This window comes from Xenopus tropicalis, chromosome 4 (assembly GCF_000004195.4).
Source record: "Xenopus tropicalis strain Nigerian chromosome 4, UCB_Xtro_10.0, whole genome shotgun sequence".
Classification (NCBI taxonomy): domain Eukaryota; kingdom Metazoa; phylum Chordata; class Amphibia; order Anura; family Pipidae; genus Xenopus; species Xenopus tropicalis.
The window spans coordinates 37,383,352-37,400,274 of NC_030680.2; the positions used below are offsets into that span (position 1 = coordinate 37,383,352).

The 16,923-nt window shown below is 38.3% G+C and overlaps 1 protein-coding gene across 4 annotated transcripts in view; it reads left to right on the plus strand.

The window, feature by feature from the left end:
- chka (choline kinase alpha) overlaps positions 1–16,675 on the plus strand; it is a 34,588-nt gene extending 17,913 nt beyond the window's left edge. For 3 of the 4 annotated variants that reach the window (XM_031900058.1, XM_012961011.3, XM_031900059.1), the window contains 8 exons: positions 1,430–1,563; positions 1,930–2,034; positions 6,873–6,931; positions 7,967–8,054; positions 9,752–9,860; positions 10,338–10,444; positions 10,965–11,046; positions 12,978–16,675. In XM_031900058.1, the coding sequence (XP_031755918.1) occupies positions 1,430–1,563; positions 1,930–2,034; positions 6,873–6,931; positions 7,967–8,054; positions 9,752–9,860; positions 10,338–10,444; positions 10,965–11,046; positions 12,978–13,037 (744 nt within the window). In that variant the 3' untranslated portion in view covers positions 13,038–16,675. The remainder of the gene's footprint in view (positions 1–1,429; positions 1,564–1,929; positions 2,035–6,872; positions 6,932–7,966; positions 8,055–9,751; positions 9,861–10,337; positions 10,445–10,964; positions 11,047–12,977) is intronic. The other variant, NM_001011466.1, reaches the window with a different exon arrangement.
- Positions 16,676–16,923: the final 248 nt, after the last annotated feature.

The window sequence follows — 16,923 nt, forward strand, 5'->3', positions numbered from 1 at the left end:
TGATGTAGTGTGGGGTCTTCATTATCTTTTTTTTTTTTTTGTTTGTTTGAGTTATGTGCCTTCTTCTCTTCTTTCCAAATTTAAAATGGGGTGCCACTGACCCCAGCAGCTTTTTATTACTTATTTTACTATATATCAGTCACTTATTCAAGCTACTCCCTGGTTGCTAAGGTAATTTAACTCTAGCAACCAGCTAACTTTTAAAATCCAAAATGGAGCGTTTCTAAACAAAAAGTGAAAAAATTGAAAAAACAAAACAAAAACTAATTGCAAATTGTTTTAGAATATCACTCTCTACACTCCTATTCCATCCTGGTAGTCATGACTGATTCCCTTCCGTTTTGCAATAATTTCTTATTTTTACAGTCACATTAGTTTTTCTTTTAAGGGACATTTTCACCAGAGTACAAAGTGTTTTGCTTTTCCCAAGAACAATGAAATGTTTTGTGAAGTAGTTTATTTTTGGAAGCAAATGTTGTGATCTTGCTTAAGGCCCACGTCACACCAGGTGTTTGTTCCACTGTTTCATTTCTGCTGGCAGAAGATTTTAGCACTCAGGCTGCCTGCCACTGAAGTGAATGTTACCCGCCTGTAGCCCAGACACCTAGTTTGCCATGGAACATATGCCTCTGCCATACAGGACGTTATGTTTGCAGCTGCCCTCAGGCAGAGAACAGCAGCAAATGTTCCTCTCTTTCAGGACCGAATTGTTTAAGCAAACCCTGTGTGCGAAGGCCTTATGCCAGTGATTTTTTTTATATACTGCCAACAAGCAAGTTCAAATATCTTTTATCTGAATGGCTCATTAACATTTTCTATTGTTTGGTATGCCTGTAGCTGGTTTAAAGGCTTAGTTCACCTTTAAAGTAACTTATATTGTAATGTGTTATAAAGAGATTCTAGAGCTAGAATCATGTCCCTAAAGGGAAGGAGTCCCAGAAAATAAAACTCCTTTTCATAAAGCTGTTACATGTTTCCCACTTGCCAGTTAATACTGCAGTCAAATGTGATCCCATAATAACATTTTTCTAAAACCATTTTTTTTACTCAACCTCTTTTAGTCTTTATTCCACAGTATTAGTTTGTTTCCATGTAGGAGGTTATGTAAAACATTTCATAAAAGGCATAAAATGGAAAATGGCTCATAGTACAAGTTGATCCAGGGACTGGTTTGAGACTGGGACTGGTTGCCATCTTGGAGCCTGGAAGGTATTTTTTCTCCCTCTGTGGCAAATTATAGAGGCTTCAGAAGGGTTTTTTGCCTACTTTGTTAAATTTATGGTAACTCTACATGAGCTAGCTAGCCCTAAATTAAATAAAAGTTTACTTTTGTTTCTGTAAAAACTGGATTCTCATGCATTCATCACTTATGGGCTGATTAAACCAAGTGAGTTATGTCATTATACATTTTCTTTTCTTTTCTAAACAGAGTAGGAAGCTGGAGACCAGTGAACTGAGCCTTCCAGACTTATCTGCTGAAATAGCTGAAAAAATGGCTCGTTTTCATGGCATGAACATGCCATTCAACAAGGAACCAAAGTGGCTTTTTGGGACAATGGAAAAGTATGTTTTGCCTTTCTTCCCTACTCCTTTGCAAACTGGTGAAATACTGTAGGATACTCAGTGGCGTGAGGTCTACAAAACTATTGATGTCTAGAGACTGCTTCCCTAAATAGTGTGTTTTAGCTAAATCTGGCATGTTATATAATTGTATCCTTATGGGACAGGAAGCTATTTTTATTTCTCCTAACACCATAGTTAAATCAATCTCAAAAACACTATAGTATTACTATATATACCAATACATTTCTACTGTATAGTGTGACAAATATTAATATTCTTTGCTACCTTTCTGTTTTAAATCATACAATGTCTTAAAGGCTGCATGTGTACAAATTCTGATGTGTTATTGTACTATGCTTGCTAAAGGTATCTGCAGCAAGTTCTGAAGATTAAGTTCACAAGGGAATCCCACACCCGCAAGCTGAATAAAATTTTAGCTTATGATCTCTCCAAAGAAATGAGGAGCCTGAGGTGAGCTAATCTGTATGCTTCCTTTAGACTTACCTGCAAAATCTAACCTATATTCTTGCCTTTCAGTATTAATAAAAACTGTGTGATTGCATGTAAACTTAGCCTTACTATTGAATGCATAGGTTAGCGGTTAAGTTCCCTCTTATAGACATTCTTTGGATGGGAAATGATCTTGCAACTGCCTGGTAGAGTAAGCACCTGTTTATATGCTTTATGGACTTGACCTGACCTCCACATATTAGACAGAGTTCAGTGAGCTAAAGAGACAGCTGCAGTCTCTAGTTCCTTTAACTGGTTACCTGTTCTTCTGGATTCATATCTTTCATTGGTCTTCTGTATGGTACTGCCCTGTCCTAATTTGAGACCCTTTTGTCTTACCTCAGCAACTGGGCATATACTTGACTAACAGATCATAGTAACATAGTAAGTTGGGTTGAAAAAAGACATACGTCCATCAAGTTCAACCATAATGCCTATATATAACCTGCCTAACTACTAGTTGATCCAGAGGAAGGCAAAAAACCCCATCTGAAGCCTCTCTAATTTGCCGCAGAGGGGAAAAAATTCCTTCCTGACTCCAAGATGGCAATCGGACCAGTCCCTGGATCAACTAGTACTAAGAGCTATCTCCCATAACCCTGTATTCCCTCACTTGCTAAGAATCCATCCAGCCCCTTCTTAAAGTTATATAATGTATCAGCCAGCACGACTGATTCGGGGAGGGAATTCCAGAACTTCACAGCTCTCACTGTAAAAAATCCTTTCCGAATATTTAAATGGAACCTCCCTTCTTCTAAACGAAGTGGGTGCCCTCGTGTCCGTTGGAAGGACCTACTGGTAAATAAAACATTAGAAAGGTTATTATATGATCCCCTTATATATTTATACATAGTTATCATGTCACCTCTTAAGCGCCTCTTCTCCAGTGTAAACAGACCCAACTTGGCCAGTCTTTCTTCATAACTGAGACTTTCCATACCCTTTACCAGCTTAGTTGCCCTTCTCTGGACCCTCTCTAACTCAATAATGTCCCGTTTGAGCACTGGAGACCAAAACTGAACAGCATATTCTAGATGGGGCCTTACCAGCGCTCTGTAAAGGGGAAGAATAACCCCCTCCTCCCGTGAATCTATACCCCTTTTAATACAGCTCAAAACCTTGTTTGCCCTTGCAGCTGCTGCCTGGCATTGCTTGCTACAGCCAAGTTTATTATCTACAAGGACTCCAAGGTCCTTCTCCATTAGGGATTTGCCTAGTGCAGTCCCATTAAGGGTATACGGGGCTTGCATATTTTTACATCCCAGGTGCATGACCTTACATTTATCCACATTAAATCTCATCTGCCACTTAGCTGCCCAGATTGCCAGTTGGTCAAGATCCTGCTGCAGGGATGTCACATCCTGGATAGAATTGACTGGTCTGCAGAGTTTTATGTCATCTGCAAACACTGATACATTACTCATAATACCCTCCCCTAAGTCATTTATGAACAAATTAAACAAAAGTGGACCCAGTACAGAACCCTGAGGGACCCCACTGAGAACCTTACTCCAAGTAGAGAATGTGCCATTAACAACCACCCTCTGTACCCGATCCTGTAGCCAGTTTTCTATCCATGTGCAAAAGACTTCACTAAGACCAATAGACCTTAGCTTAGAAAGCAGTCGTTTGTGGGGAACGGTATCAAATGCTTTGGCAAAATCCAAATAGATTATATCTACTGCATCCCCACTGTCCAGCTTCTTACTTACCTCATCATAAAAAGCAATTAAATTGGTCTGACATGACCTGTCCTTCATAAAGCCATGCTGATTACTGCTCATAATGGCATTCTCCACTACATAATTTTGAATGTGATCCCTTAACAAGCCTTCAAATAACTTGCCCACCACGGATGTCAAACTTACAGGCCTATAATTGCCAGGCTGAGATCTTACTCCCTTTTTAAATATGGGAATGACATTCGCCTTCTTCCAATCCCTAGGTACCATACCTGATGAAAGAGAGTCTGAATATCAGAAACAAGGGCCACTGCAATTCTGCCCCTAGCTCTCTCAGTACCCGAGGGTGTATTCCATCTGGCCCAGGTGCCTTGTTTACATTTATCGTGTGTAACCCTTTAAGCACCATATCCTGTGCCAACCACTGTGTAGTTGGAGCTGAGGCAACAGTGCAGCTATTGGGTGGGACTTGGCCCACTGGCTCCTCTACTGTATACACAGAAGAAAAGAACTGGTTAAGCACATCTGCCTTTTCTGTATCCGCTGTAACCATATTGTTATTATAACTCAATGGGGCCACACCCTCAACCTGCATCTTTTTACTATTAATATACTTAAAAAACTTTTTGGGGTTAGTCTTGGCCTCGGCCGCGATGCGCTCCTCATTTTCTATCTTTGCCTTCCAGATTGCTGTTTTACAACACTTTATATTATATAAAGTGTTTATAATCATTAAACGCATCTACTGTCCCTTCTGACTTATATTTCTTAAAAGCTTTCCTTTTTTCCCTATTAACTTCTTTACCTCAGAGTTAAGCCACATAGGTTGATTCTTAACACTTCTACTTTTTCTTATTAATGGAATAAATTGAGAACAGTAATGATTTAATATCATTTTAAATGACAACCATTTCTGCTCTGTGTTTTTATCAGAAAACATAATGCCCCAATCTATGCCCTGAAGCGCTGCCCTTAAGGAGCTAAAATTTGCCTTCCTAAAATTCATTGTCTTTGTTGCCCCCGTGTAAATTTGTTTCCTGCACCAAACATCAAATGAAATAACATTATGGTCACTATTACCCAGGGGTTCAACCACTTGCACATTTGCTATACGTTCTGGGTCATTAGAGATCACTAGATCTAGTATAGCATGGTTCCTGGTTGGCTCCTCAACAACCTGTGACATAAAGTTGTCATGCAGCAAGTTTATAAACTTGTTCCCATTTACTGTCCTGGCAGTACTATTGCCCCAGTCAATTTCAGGGTAATTAAAATCCCCCATTATTATCACTTGCCCCAAACTAGCAGCCTTTTCTATTTGCAGCAGGAGCTGGGCCTCCTCCTCTTCGCTTACATTAGGGGGTCTATAGCATACCCCTACAATTAGTTTGGTAGATTCTTTACTATCTGTGAGAAGCTCAACCCATAAGGATTCAGCTCCCTCTGTTAACCCCATCACTTCCTCCTTAATATTTGATTTTAATTCCTGCTTAATGAACAGACACACTCCTCCTCCTTTTCTATTGCCCCTGTCCCTCCGAAACAATGTATACCCCCCAATATTAACAGCCCAGTCATGAGACTCATTCAACCAAGTTTCAGCAACTCCAATCACATCATATTTCCGCTCCAACGCCAGTATCTCCAGCTCTCCCATTTTACCAGTCAGACTCCTTGCATTGGTAAACATACATTTAATACTGGTTCCGGCGTGAGAATGACGTGTAAACAACTTATGGGCCTCCCTGCCATTATCAGTATCCCGAAGCCAGTCTCCTCTCCCATTTTCCCTTACTATGCCCACTACCTCATCTATCCTGTCTACCACAGAATTTCCCACTGCACCCTCCACCCCGACTCCTAGTTTAAAATCTCCTCCAACCCGCTAGCCATCTTTTCCCCCAAAGCAGCTGCCCCATCATCATTGAGTTCAGTGCAAGTGTGATTATTATTGGTGATTATTATAAGGCACACAGTCTGCCATATGCATACTGTCTTTGGCATTAATGCAACTGTGTTGCCTCTCATGACAGAGGGTTATTGGCCCAAATATGCATTTTCAGGTTGCAAATTGCAGTTATGACTATAGGCATGGGTTTATATTGGGCATTTTCTTCTACTGGCAAAGTAAAGCTACATGTGCTATCCACCTAATGACATGTGCATTCCTGGGTGGGGCATGCATGTTCCACTAAAACTGTACAATAATTGTATGTGTTTGGTTGTCTGCCTTATATAATTGTACTATGGTTATTGGTCAGCTCTGTTGGGCAGATTTTTCACCTGCTGATGGACTGTGACAGCCAGTTCATTGCACATTTCCAAATGAGGAAATGAAGAGGAGTCACAGTTCCTGTTTACTTTTTGTGTTAGGATTTTTTGTGCATGAATTCTAGGAAGGCAGCAATATCATGTGTGTACCATAAGAGGTGTGAGGTGTTTCTGTCATCACCAAATTATTTTTAATATTTATTATTTTTGGTGTAGTCCAGAGGTTCTCAACCTGTGGGGCGGGACCGCTTTAGGGGTCGAATGACCCTTTCACAGGGGTCGCTTAAGACCATCAGAAAACACACATTTCTGATGGTCTTAGGAATAATTTTATGCTTGGGGGTCACCACAACATGAGGAACTGTATTAGGCATTAGGAAGGTTGAGAACCACTGGTGTAGTCCATATGTGTCATTTGTAAGTTGTATTCTAGAGATATTTGCATACAGATATGGGACCTGTTATCCAAAATGCATGTGACCTGGGGTTTTTCTGTAATTTCTGTAATTTGGTTCTATAAACTTATCTGCTAAAAAAAAAAAACATTTAAATATTAATTAAACCCAATAGGACTGTTTGCCTTTAATACAGATTCATTATATCTTGGGATCAGGTACACTGTTTTTTTTTTTTTTTTTTTCTATAAATGTAAAATTTAAAAATTTATAATTTGGTTAAAATGGAGTCTATGGGATATGGTCTTCCCGTAATTAAGGGATTTCTGGATAACCGGTTTCTGGACAATTAAACTATGTGTAAATAGAGCTTTTAGCTGAAGAGAAATTAACACTTATTGTATAAGTGGATACTCCTCATTCTGTGAGCTAAAATTGTTTCTTCTCACAGATGTCTGCTGGAAGCCACTTCTTCACCTGTTGTATTTTGTCACAATGACTGCCAGGAAGGTAAGGGTTCAAACTGTGTCTAGCTATTTAATTAAGTGATACCACAAATCTGTTTTATTTATTTATTTTTTCTGTTATGTGGGAAATCCAGGAACAAATTCCACTTGCTTAAAGGAACAGTAACACCAAAAAATGAAAGTGTATAAAAGTAACTAAAATATAATGTGCTGCTGCCCTGCACTGGTAAAAGTTGTGTGTTTACTTCAGAAAGTCTACTATAATTTATATCAATAAGCTGCTGTGTAGCCATGGAGGCAGCCATTTAAAGGAGAAAAGGCACAGGCACATAGCAGATAACAGATAAAACACTCTTGTATTCTATAGAGCTTATCTGTTACCTGCTATGTAACCTGTGCCTTTTCTCCTTTTTTCCAGCTTGAATGGCTGCCCCTGTGGCTACACAGCAGCTTATTATATAAATTATAGTAGTGTTACTGTAGCAAACACACCAGTTTTACCAGTGCAGGGCAACAGTGCATTATATTTTTATTACTTTAAAGCTCTTTAATTTTTTGGTGTTACTGTTCCTTTAACACTGAACACTACTAGATGCTTTATATCATGACATGGATGCATGATAACCTTCATAATCACGTGAAAACTTGTGATATATTTTCACTATCTAGAAAAAAAAATAGTGGAAGTACACAACACATAAATGAACCTGCCTTATTTAGCATTTATCTGTTTTTGCTACTACTATTATTATTATTATTATTATTATTATTTTTACATTTTTACTATTTCTCCTGTCAAACTGCAGTTTGTGTAACCAAAGGAAAAAAATAAGTGCAGACTTAAGTTATCACAGCTCCATTTGAGATCAGATCATATAACCTTAGATGGTCTCAGATGCATCAGTCAAACCGTTGACACCTCCTGTGTGGCCAAGTTGACCATGTATATAGACTGTTACTGAACAGGCTAGATCTAACCGTGTGTCTAGTTCTATACAAGTCATGCAAAGAATATTTACATTATACTAAGGATGGTGTTGCTGTGCTTAGATTTGATTTTTTTTTTCCCCACTTACAGGTAACATCCTTCTGTTGGATGGAAGGGAGAATTCAGAAAAGCAGAAGCTTATGCTCATTGACTTTGAATACAGCAGCTACAATTACAGGTACCAATAAGCATAAAGTTCAGGCATAGATGTCCTTCCCTGTACTTTGTCTTTTAGAGCATAAGGGCTTATCTCAGGCAATATTTGGAAAAATATTATGGAATTATACATGAATTTACAACTTTGTATGAACTGAAAATGAGAGCTTGTTGCAACTGCACAAACGCCTGGCTCCTCAGTCTAAAGGCAGGAAAAAGTCTGTCCCACCTTAACAATAGAAATATTTGAGGCCCCTTAGATATGAAAGATTAGTCATGGTTTAAGGAAATCATGCAGGAAAAATATTTATTTTAGCTTTGCTGTCATTTTAAATGCATAGAAAGGGGAAATACATTGTTGTTCCTGCTGAATGGGTTTGAGTTGAGGCATTCATTGCCTTCAAGAAATTGATGAAAGAATTGCTAAAATGCAAACAGGGAGAACAAGTTTTATATTGCAAAATATTTCAAAATAAACCCACTGGGAAAATGCATAACATGGAAAGTTTAAATGTTTGTGCTGTTTATAGGCTGATTTAGTACCCGAGATGTTACATAAGTTACCCATTATGAACAAGGACTAGATCTAGCAGCTACATTATTCTACATTATGGAAATGAAATCTATACTAAACTAAAGATTTAAGAGATGTATGTATGCATGCAGGCCTGGGATTATTGTCCGAATGGTAGCTGTGTTTGTTTATTAAATCTTATTTACTCCCACTCCCTTCCGGACCAACTCCTTTAATTTGTAATGTATTTTGTCTACCCGCGTGACAAAAATGATGTGGAATGAGATTTTGTGTCTGGGAATCTTAGTCATTCTTGACTTATTCTGAAGCTAAAACACTAATGTGATGTGCACTGTAAAGAGCTTTTTGCTTTTTTGTTTTGTCTACATCTTTATCTGTTATTGAAGTAGATTGTGCGTGCATGTCTTGGATACAGTTCAGCGTGTAATTAAGACTTTAGTCTTAATATCATGTTCCCAATTGATACGGGTTTATAGACAGTATGATTGTTAAAACTCAGAATATTAGGACATTTTTAAAGCAACGAGAACTGAAAATAAGACCTATTTGTTACAAATGCAGTTTGTGTAGATTGTGCCCAAATTTGAAAAATGCAAAGTAGGGCTCATCGTTGGCCTGGTCTTCTGTGGCGCATTCAGCCCTCTTAGCCTGCCCAAGACCTATGCTGGAAAATATCAGGACACAGATGCAGTGGGCAATTTGCATTTTTCCCCACAGTGAGTTATGTCTAAAATGTTTTTCATTAAAGGTACTTGTATCCAAATGTGCTTTGTACACTTATGTATAGTTGCACTCAATGTTGATCGGTCCTTCCTGCCTTCTGCTCTAAATTGCTCACTGCTGCGTCTATTAATGCCCAGTGCTGTGCGAATCCTAGAGCTATTGTCACCTGAGCATGAAGTAGATCCAGGGTTCTTGAGCACCCTGTTTCAATAGACGCAGTGCATTTGTGCCTAAGGATTCACACACAAATTCATTAGCATGCCAAACGCTAGAACTGACATAAGCAAATACTAGTACAATATACAGTATAATGAAGCGATTGTGCTGTTACACAGATCATGGTTCTGCAGTGGTTTTTGAATTACAGTTAGGCAAAACCAGAACCATTTAGACCATTTAGTTTGCAATTTGGAATGCAAAATGTGAATGAAGCTAAATAAAAAGTATGATTTTGTCTCCAGAGGATTTGATATCGGGAATCATTTCTGTGAATGGATGTATGATTATACATTCGAAAAGTTTCCCTTCTTTAAAGCGACCTTCTCCAAATACCCAACAAGGAGACAGCAGGTATGTGTGTTCAATGTGAAATAAATTATACCTGAAGTGTTATTTATTCTGTTATTTCTCCCATAAATAACACAAACCACAGTATCTCATGACCATACTAACTGTCGATAACATATAAATCTCGAACAGATTTAATTCTTTTCTATTAATAACTAGTGTATGTGTAGGCATAAGTTCTTCATATTTGTGCCTATATTCTGCCATGCTATGCTTGTTGAATGTATGGAATCTCATCCATAGAACCCCAGTGTAGCATTGCATTTTAGCATATCTGTCATGGGAGTTCCATTCTCCTTTCTCACAACAAGAAGGTGCACACATTTTATTTAGAACTACTTTGTAGAAGGCTGTATTATAATGCTAAGGTGTTTCCTCCTCATGATGCCGATTTCCCTTTTATGCAAATTTTATAAATGCATTTGTGGTAAATATTTACTTATTTTACATTTCTTTCTTCCTTCATTATTCTCTGTTTAGATTCACTTTGTTAACAGTTACTTGACAGAGTTCCTGCCTGGGTTTGAAAACATTAGCAATGAAGAGCAGAGCAAATTGGAAAATGAATTGTTAATTGAAATTAACAGGTGGGTTGTTGTCATTGGCATAGTTGGTAAAAATACCTTGCCACGCACTCTCATTGCCTTGCCATGTGTTTGTTCTGTTGCTGCTATTATTTCAACTGTTAAACACACAACAGCAAGACTAAAAGACCCTGGCATACTGTATAAAATGGCAACAGCTAGCATAGATCAATAGAGAAACTGGCGTCTTCACAAAGGGACCTTTTTTCCAGCGCTGTAGATTTTACATTAAATCGCACTTGCATTACTAAAGGAGCAACTTCCAAAATCAACTTGTGTCTATACTGTAAACCATTCAGGTGATGACATAAAGGGCACTTTTTGACCCACAGGGAGATTTCATAAAAATGCTGGAGAAATTTATTGTACAGTACTTCAAACTGTTGGTGCTTTACATGTTAATAAAAATGATAAATCAATTTCAAATGTTTTAAACTGTGCAAATTTCTGGCCATTTTGCAGTTCCTTTTGCAATCCCTGAAGGAGTCTTGCCAATAAAATATATACTATTTTTTCTTTTTAGGTTTGCTCTTGCATCTCACTTTTTCTGGGGTCTTTGGTCCATTGTGCAAGCTAAAATATCCTCAATTGAATTTGGATATATGGTGAGTAGGTTCTCGCTGTCATTTACAATCACTGCCCATAATAAAATGATTATCTTTAAACACCACCTTTTTCTACCACCACTTTTAATAAGGGCAATGACACACAAGGAGATAAGTTGTCTGTCATACCAGCGGGGAAAAAATAGATGTCACAAGGCAACTTTGGAAAAACAAAGCAATGTGTATCTTTGCCAGGTTCAGGGACTTAAGGTGGCCATATAGTGATTGACCCTCCACAGTATCTTACTTTTTGGGCCATGGTCCAAACAGACTAATACCACACAGTTGGCCCTACATGTGGATGGGCTCATTCTGTTCAGTTCCGCAATGCTGATCTTTTCAGATTTTCAGCCCATGCAACAGAAGAGGAACTGCAACTCCTTTTCACTTTCTGCTGATGAACCATTTAGCCTTTTACATTATCAGCAGATAAAATTACACACACTCTAATCTGCTCCAAAAAAGTCACCTAACTGCTCTGCTATGAGAAACATTGGCAAAACTCTGTACAGAAAAACTTTGTGCAACTGACACTGACCTCCAGTAACTCCTCTGCTTTGTTGGCATAAGAGATCTCTCACAAATGGCAAGTGTCCAAGGTTTTCCATGCTTGGGCCAATTCACATTTGAGAGTTAGATCATTATAAAACAGTGATGTTATGCAAAGAGGTCTGTTGAAATTTTGTTCATGCTGAGGGAGGCATCAAAATCTCAAAGGTCGACAGTTGGCTATTTGGAATAAATAGATGTTTGAAATGAGTGCAGATGACTGACTTACCAACACTGAAAAAGATGCCCTCTTATTTGGTAGCCTTTGTGCATTGCTTAATGTGTGACTCCGACTAGACTAGTGGCTGCACTGAATATACTGTCTGCAAAAGGCTATGGGTAAGAACCCCACTGAGCATGTTACTCACCCACGATACATCTCTGCAATCTTTGTAATGGTTTTTGAGTTATTTGTATATACAGTATAACTGCTATTAAAAGCAGTGATAGGGTATCCTTTTCTATTATCTGCCCTGGTAGCTCTGACTTGAAACAATGTAACACAAGCCAGTAGATTGACAGACCTGCCTTGCTGGAGGAGACCTTTGCAACATTGTTTAAAAAGAAAACCAGGAGTTCCGCAAATGCTGGTTTCAATAGCAATTACATTTAGAAATTGCTTTTAAAGCTTATTTTTGTGGTTGACATATCCTTTAAAAATACATCTATAGATTTCTTGCCCTAAATGAAACAACTTTCTGTTTTGAGATAACACACAATTGTTTCTGAAGATTTCTCCGATGTCATGCTTAGCAAGGAGCATGATGCATGCAAGATTCCGCAGGTATGGGGGGAGTAGGGCACTAGCCTGGTCCACTAAGTGTAATTCTGGGCTCTCTGGCAAGGCTTAAGCTTCCAATACATGTAAAGATCTGCTTGTTTGGTGACCTACCTTGAGGTAGGCCATATCGGACTGATATGTCCAATTGACATGAGGATGATTTCTAGCCAATTTTGGCCACACAGGCAATAAGCTGCCAACACAGTCTGTTGGCAGTTTTTATTGGCCCATGTATGGCCACCTTTGTCTGCAGATAAATACACAAAGCAGCAGAATGAAACTAGCAGTAACAGCACTGGCCTATAGTTTGTTTACAGTGCGAACTGTGTCCTTCCCACAGTGTAAGACTCGCTCTTCTGGAGAGAACCTTGCTAGCCCTTTCTTGTGCATCTGCATGCAAAGGTGACAAATATATTTTTCTACTATTTAAAGCCCATTTGTTGAACATAATTGAGCGTAAAAGTACAAGTTTTATGTTGCCACATGAAATCAGGCAGCCTGCAGTTTTAACAGATTGTGCAGTAATTCCCTCTGCCTTGCACAAGTATAGGTTACCTTTCTTCACTGCTAGTAATATGTATATTTTTATTGTCCCTTTTAGGAGTATGCTATGGCAAGATTTGATGCTTATTTCCAACAAAAAAGAAAATTGGGACTATAATGTGTTAGCTGAGTGGAGACATTCCCTGGAAAATTTCCAGCTTTAAGTTATAGCCTTGCAACACCTTTAGGTGTGATTCACTGGAATGTGATGGTTTGTACACACTGCCCATGTGTAAGCAACTCTGAAATGGATGGGGCTACATTCTCCCTGTAGCCAAAGAGTGAACATTTAAAGCACTAAGCCAACAGCCAAATGGAACAGAAACAACAGCAAAATATATGAAATATGCCTCTTTGTGAAACCAAGTTAAAACACAACTTTTTCTTTTTTTAATGAGTTTACCCTCTAAGGGCAAGAACAGACTTTTTTTTTTTTTCCCGTCCAAAAAAAGTTGAGTTGAAACTAGCGAAATATTTTTGTGTTGTTCAAAAACCTTTTGTCCTGTATTGTACATAATGTATATATTAAATACTGTAATATTTATATGCTGAAGATTTCCAAAATGTGAAATGAAGCTGCCATCTCTGCTGTTTTAAAATGGTGTTTAAACACCTGATTCTGCAGCCTAGGGCTGTGACTTTATATTTTAGTTTTGAATGCTAAAGTATCAAATACACAACCGTGGTACTTTTTTCAGGGGGAAGATTTCAGTATTTCGAGACTTCAGACTTTGAGTTGGTCAGAAAAGCTAACAAACTCTATCAGATAATTGGTTTGATGGAAAAAAAATGTCTTTTGTATTTTCCCCCGTGCCATTACGAAGACTAGCTTGAGTTTGAGTACTGTTTGTGCCATTATTCCAGTTTTTCTCTTGTAAAACTGACATAAATCCGAAGGAAAGGATTAATCTGTGCCAATTTGTAAAGCAGCCCCAGTGATTTTAATTTCTTGCCTCAGGTACCGGGCTAGCACAGCTCTTCATCCCTGGCCCAGGGTTCTATTCAGGGGAGCACCGTGCCTCCATCTTCTTTACTTTCCCAAGGAGCCCTGCCCTACGCTGAGCATATGCTCAGTACACTAAAATTTAAACTTTAGTGCAAGAAGCTCAATTTTTGCTCTATTACAGCCTATGGCAGTACCAAAGATCCTAGAGATAGGAAAGAAGCTGGCAGCCTGGTGCTATCTAAGGGAACCTTGGACCAGTGTTTCACAGCGAAGAGCAATGGCAACTCAGAGTCTGAGGTAAGCAATTATAACCACTGAGGGGTGTGGTTGGGTCACAGTTGCAAAGATGACTCCCCAACTTAATCTCCACCCAAAAAGTAACAAGCGCTGCAGTGTTAGTTGGTGATTTGTAAGTTGAAAGCTAGCAACGTGCACACCCAAAATACACAACTTAATTATAGAAATGCAGCCCTATCTCATTAAAGGTAAGCTGAAGAACCTTTACACACCGAAGGAGAGTCATGAGCTGACTTTTTTTTCCAGTTTTAAGATCATATTCATTGCAGTCCATAAAGTACTAGTTATTGGATCACCCTACATGCAGATCTAGAAATGTCTAAATCTTCACAAATGTAAATGCTGTAGCTTTCCCCACTTTGACAAGTACCCTCTGTGGATACAATATCACTGGATCCACACCATTTGCTATTAAAGGTATAGTATAGTTTTTGATAGCTATATATGTCCTTTTCAATGTGACATCTAATCGGTGATTTATGTTTCCTGCTTAGATATGAATGTGAAGTACAATGTGAAACTTACTTTGTCTGTGAAATGTATAAAGGTAGAGGAGGGGGAGTGTTTACATTTTGCTGGTAGAGGTAAATCCAGCATGACCACAAAGGAGGTTAAATAAATGTGGTTAAAACCCTCCAAACATCATAAAGACTTGGATACAAGTTTAAAAGCTTTTTTTTTTTTTTACCTGCTGTTAACTATGTATCCTGAAATGTATTAAGTCTTCTGTAATTTCTGTTTAAAACAACAATGTTATTTTTCTTTTGCTTCTTTTCAATGTTCAACACTGAAAAAAAGAAATCCCATCTTTAATACCATGTATTGTCAGAAATCAATGAATGAACTTGCATTTTTTAAGTGATTAAATATTATTCTTATTAGTTCAGAATGTTTTTATGTACAGTGGGATGTATGTGAGCCAGTCGGTTTTTCAATTTATAATGCAACCCATCGAATATCAGATGTAGTCATTTCGGTTCTGACTTTGGACATTGCTGTCTGAGCATCTTCTGTTCCCACAGCTGGGAGACAATTACACTGGCCACACAGAGGCAGAAATGAGGATATTCTGGCAGATGCAATGTGGCACATGTATGGCCCCGTTTATTTCACAGTTGGTCAGTGTTATGATTTATGCTGTTTTGGGGCAATGTTCAGATCACCTTTATTTTAGCTGATGTTGCTGTGAGGATGCTGGGCCAAATTGTGCTACTACTATTCTATACTACTGAATAGAATGCTAAGCTTGTGGCCAAGGTTACTGCCTGGGACTATGAAAATCAGTGCTAACATTTTGTTGGCATTGCTACCGTACATTTGACCAAAACTGTATTTCCTGCCCTTTTCTTTTGAAACGCCACATTTCTGCTTTTTCTAAAGAAGAAATAACTGCTCCATGCAATCCCAAAGTTACATGCTTTCTATGTATTTTAATTTGGGATATGTAAATTGTATACATATTTACTTTAACACTACTATGTACTTATAAGAAGCAAACATCTGTATGTTTAAAATATAGCATGCTTGATACCATTTATCTTTGACCATTGCCTTGTATCCAAAGGCAGTTTGGGCTATTTAACTTGTACATTACTGGGAGTTTTTTGGTTGTTTTTAACAAAAATAAAACTAACAATACAAACATACTGTGCTGTGTAACTTTTTCAGTTTTCATTTACTTATGTCTCTAACATCACCAGTTATTACTTTTCAATTTCATGTCACAACTCACATGTTTTAGTACATTCTGCTGTAACCACAAATGGTGAGATATACAGATTTTTAGCAACAGAGGTACGACATGTTGTCCGAGCTGCAGCCTTGTGAGATATTTAAGCTTCCTCTAAAAAGGCAGACTTTACAATGTATGGTATTCTTGTTTCTACTTTAAACATGCATGTACAGATCTGCTCATTTGGCGATACCAATACCTTGAGGCAGATCAGATTGATTGGTTCAAGGGTCAAACAATCTGATCACAATGCAGTAACAACATGCTGTTGGGGTGAGGCCTGCATTAATGACCTGCTCTCCTCCTGTGCTCCTCGCCCTGATGGGATTTTTTTAAACCTACCTGATTGACATCTGGCTAGTAATTGTCCAGATATTAGTTGGGGTGGCCCCTTGAATGGGCCCTATACACAGCCCAATAAGCTGCTGACCGTCTGTCACCATCTTTATAGGCCCCGAATATAGCCACCTTTAGTCTATAAAGGCCCTGACTGGGATTTTAAGTACTGGTACATAGTACAATGAATTTCAAAGTGTGTGTTTGAAGTGCTTATAGTGAAATGCAGGGGTATTCCTAGTCCAGATAGGGTAGAGAGTGATGTGTAGTCTGGGGACGGTGAGAAACCCCAAAAAGGTTCCAGAGTGTGAAGGTTACCCTGGAAGGTAAGAGTCCCAGAGAGAGGACAAGCCTTGAATATGTTTTGTTGAAATGCTACAGAACTGTGTTCTTGTGATGCTTATGTTGGGAAGAATTTGTCACAAATAAACCTGTGTTTTTGCCAGAAGACATGGTGTCCCTGTCTCTATGCTCCAGATCCTCTGGACCTGCCTACTATAGCTAACTTCCCCCAAAAACTACGTGTACAGGCAGATGCCATGTCACCATATATATATATATATATATATAATATATATATATGCACACCGGGAACGTTTACAAAAAAAATACTTTTATTGTTCCATAAAACTTTTTTTTTTATTTTATGGAACAATAAAAGTAATTTTTTTTGTAAACGTTTTAGTGTGCACA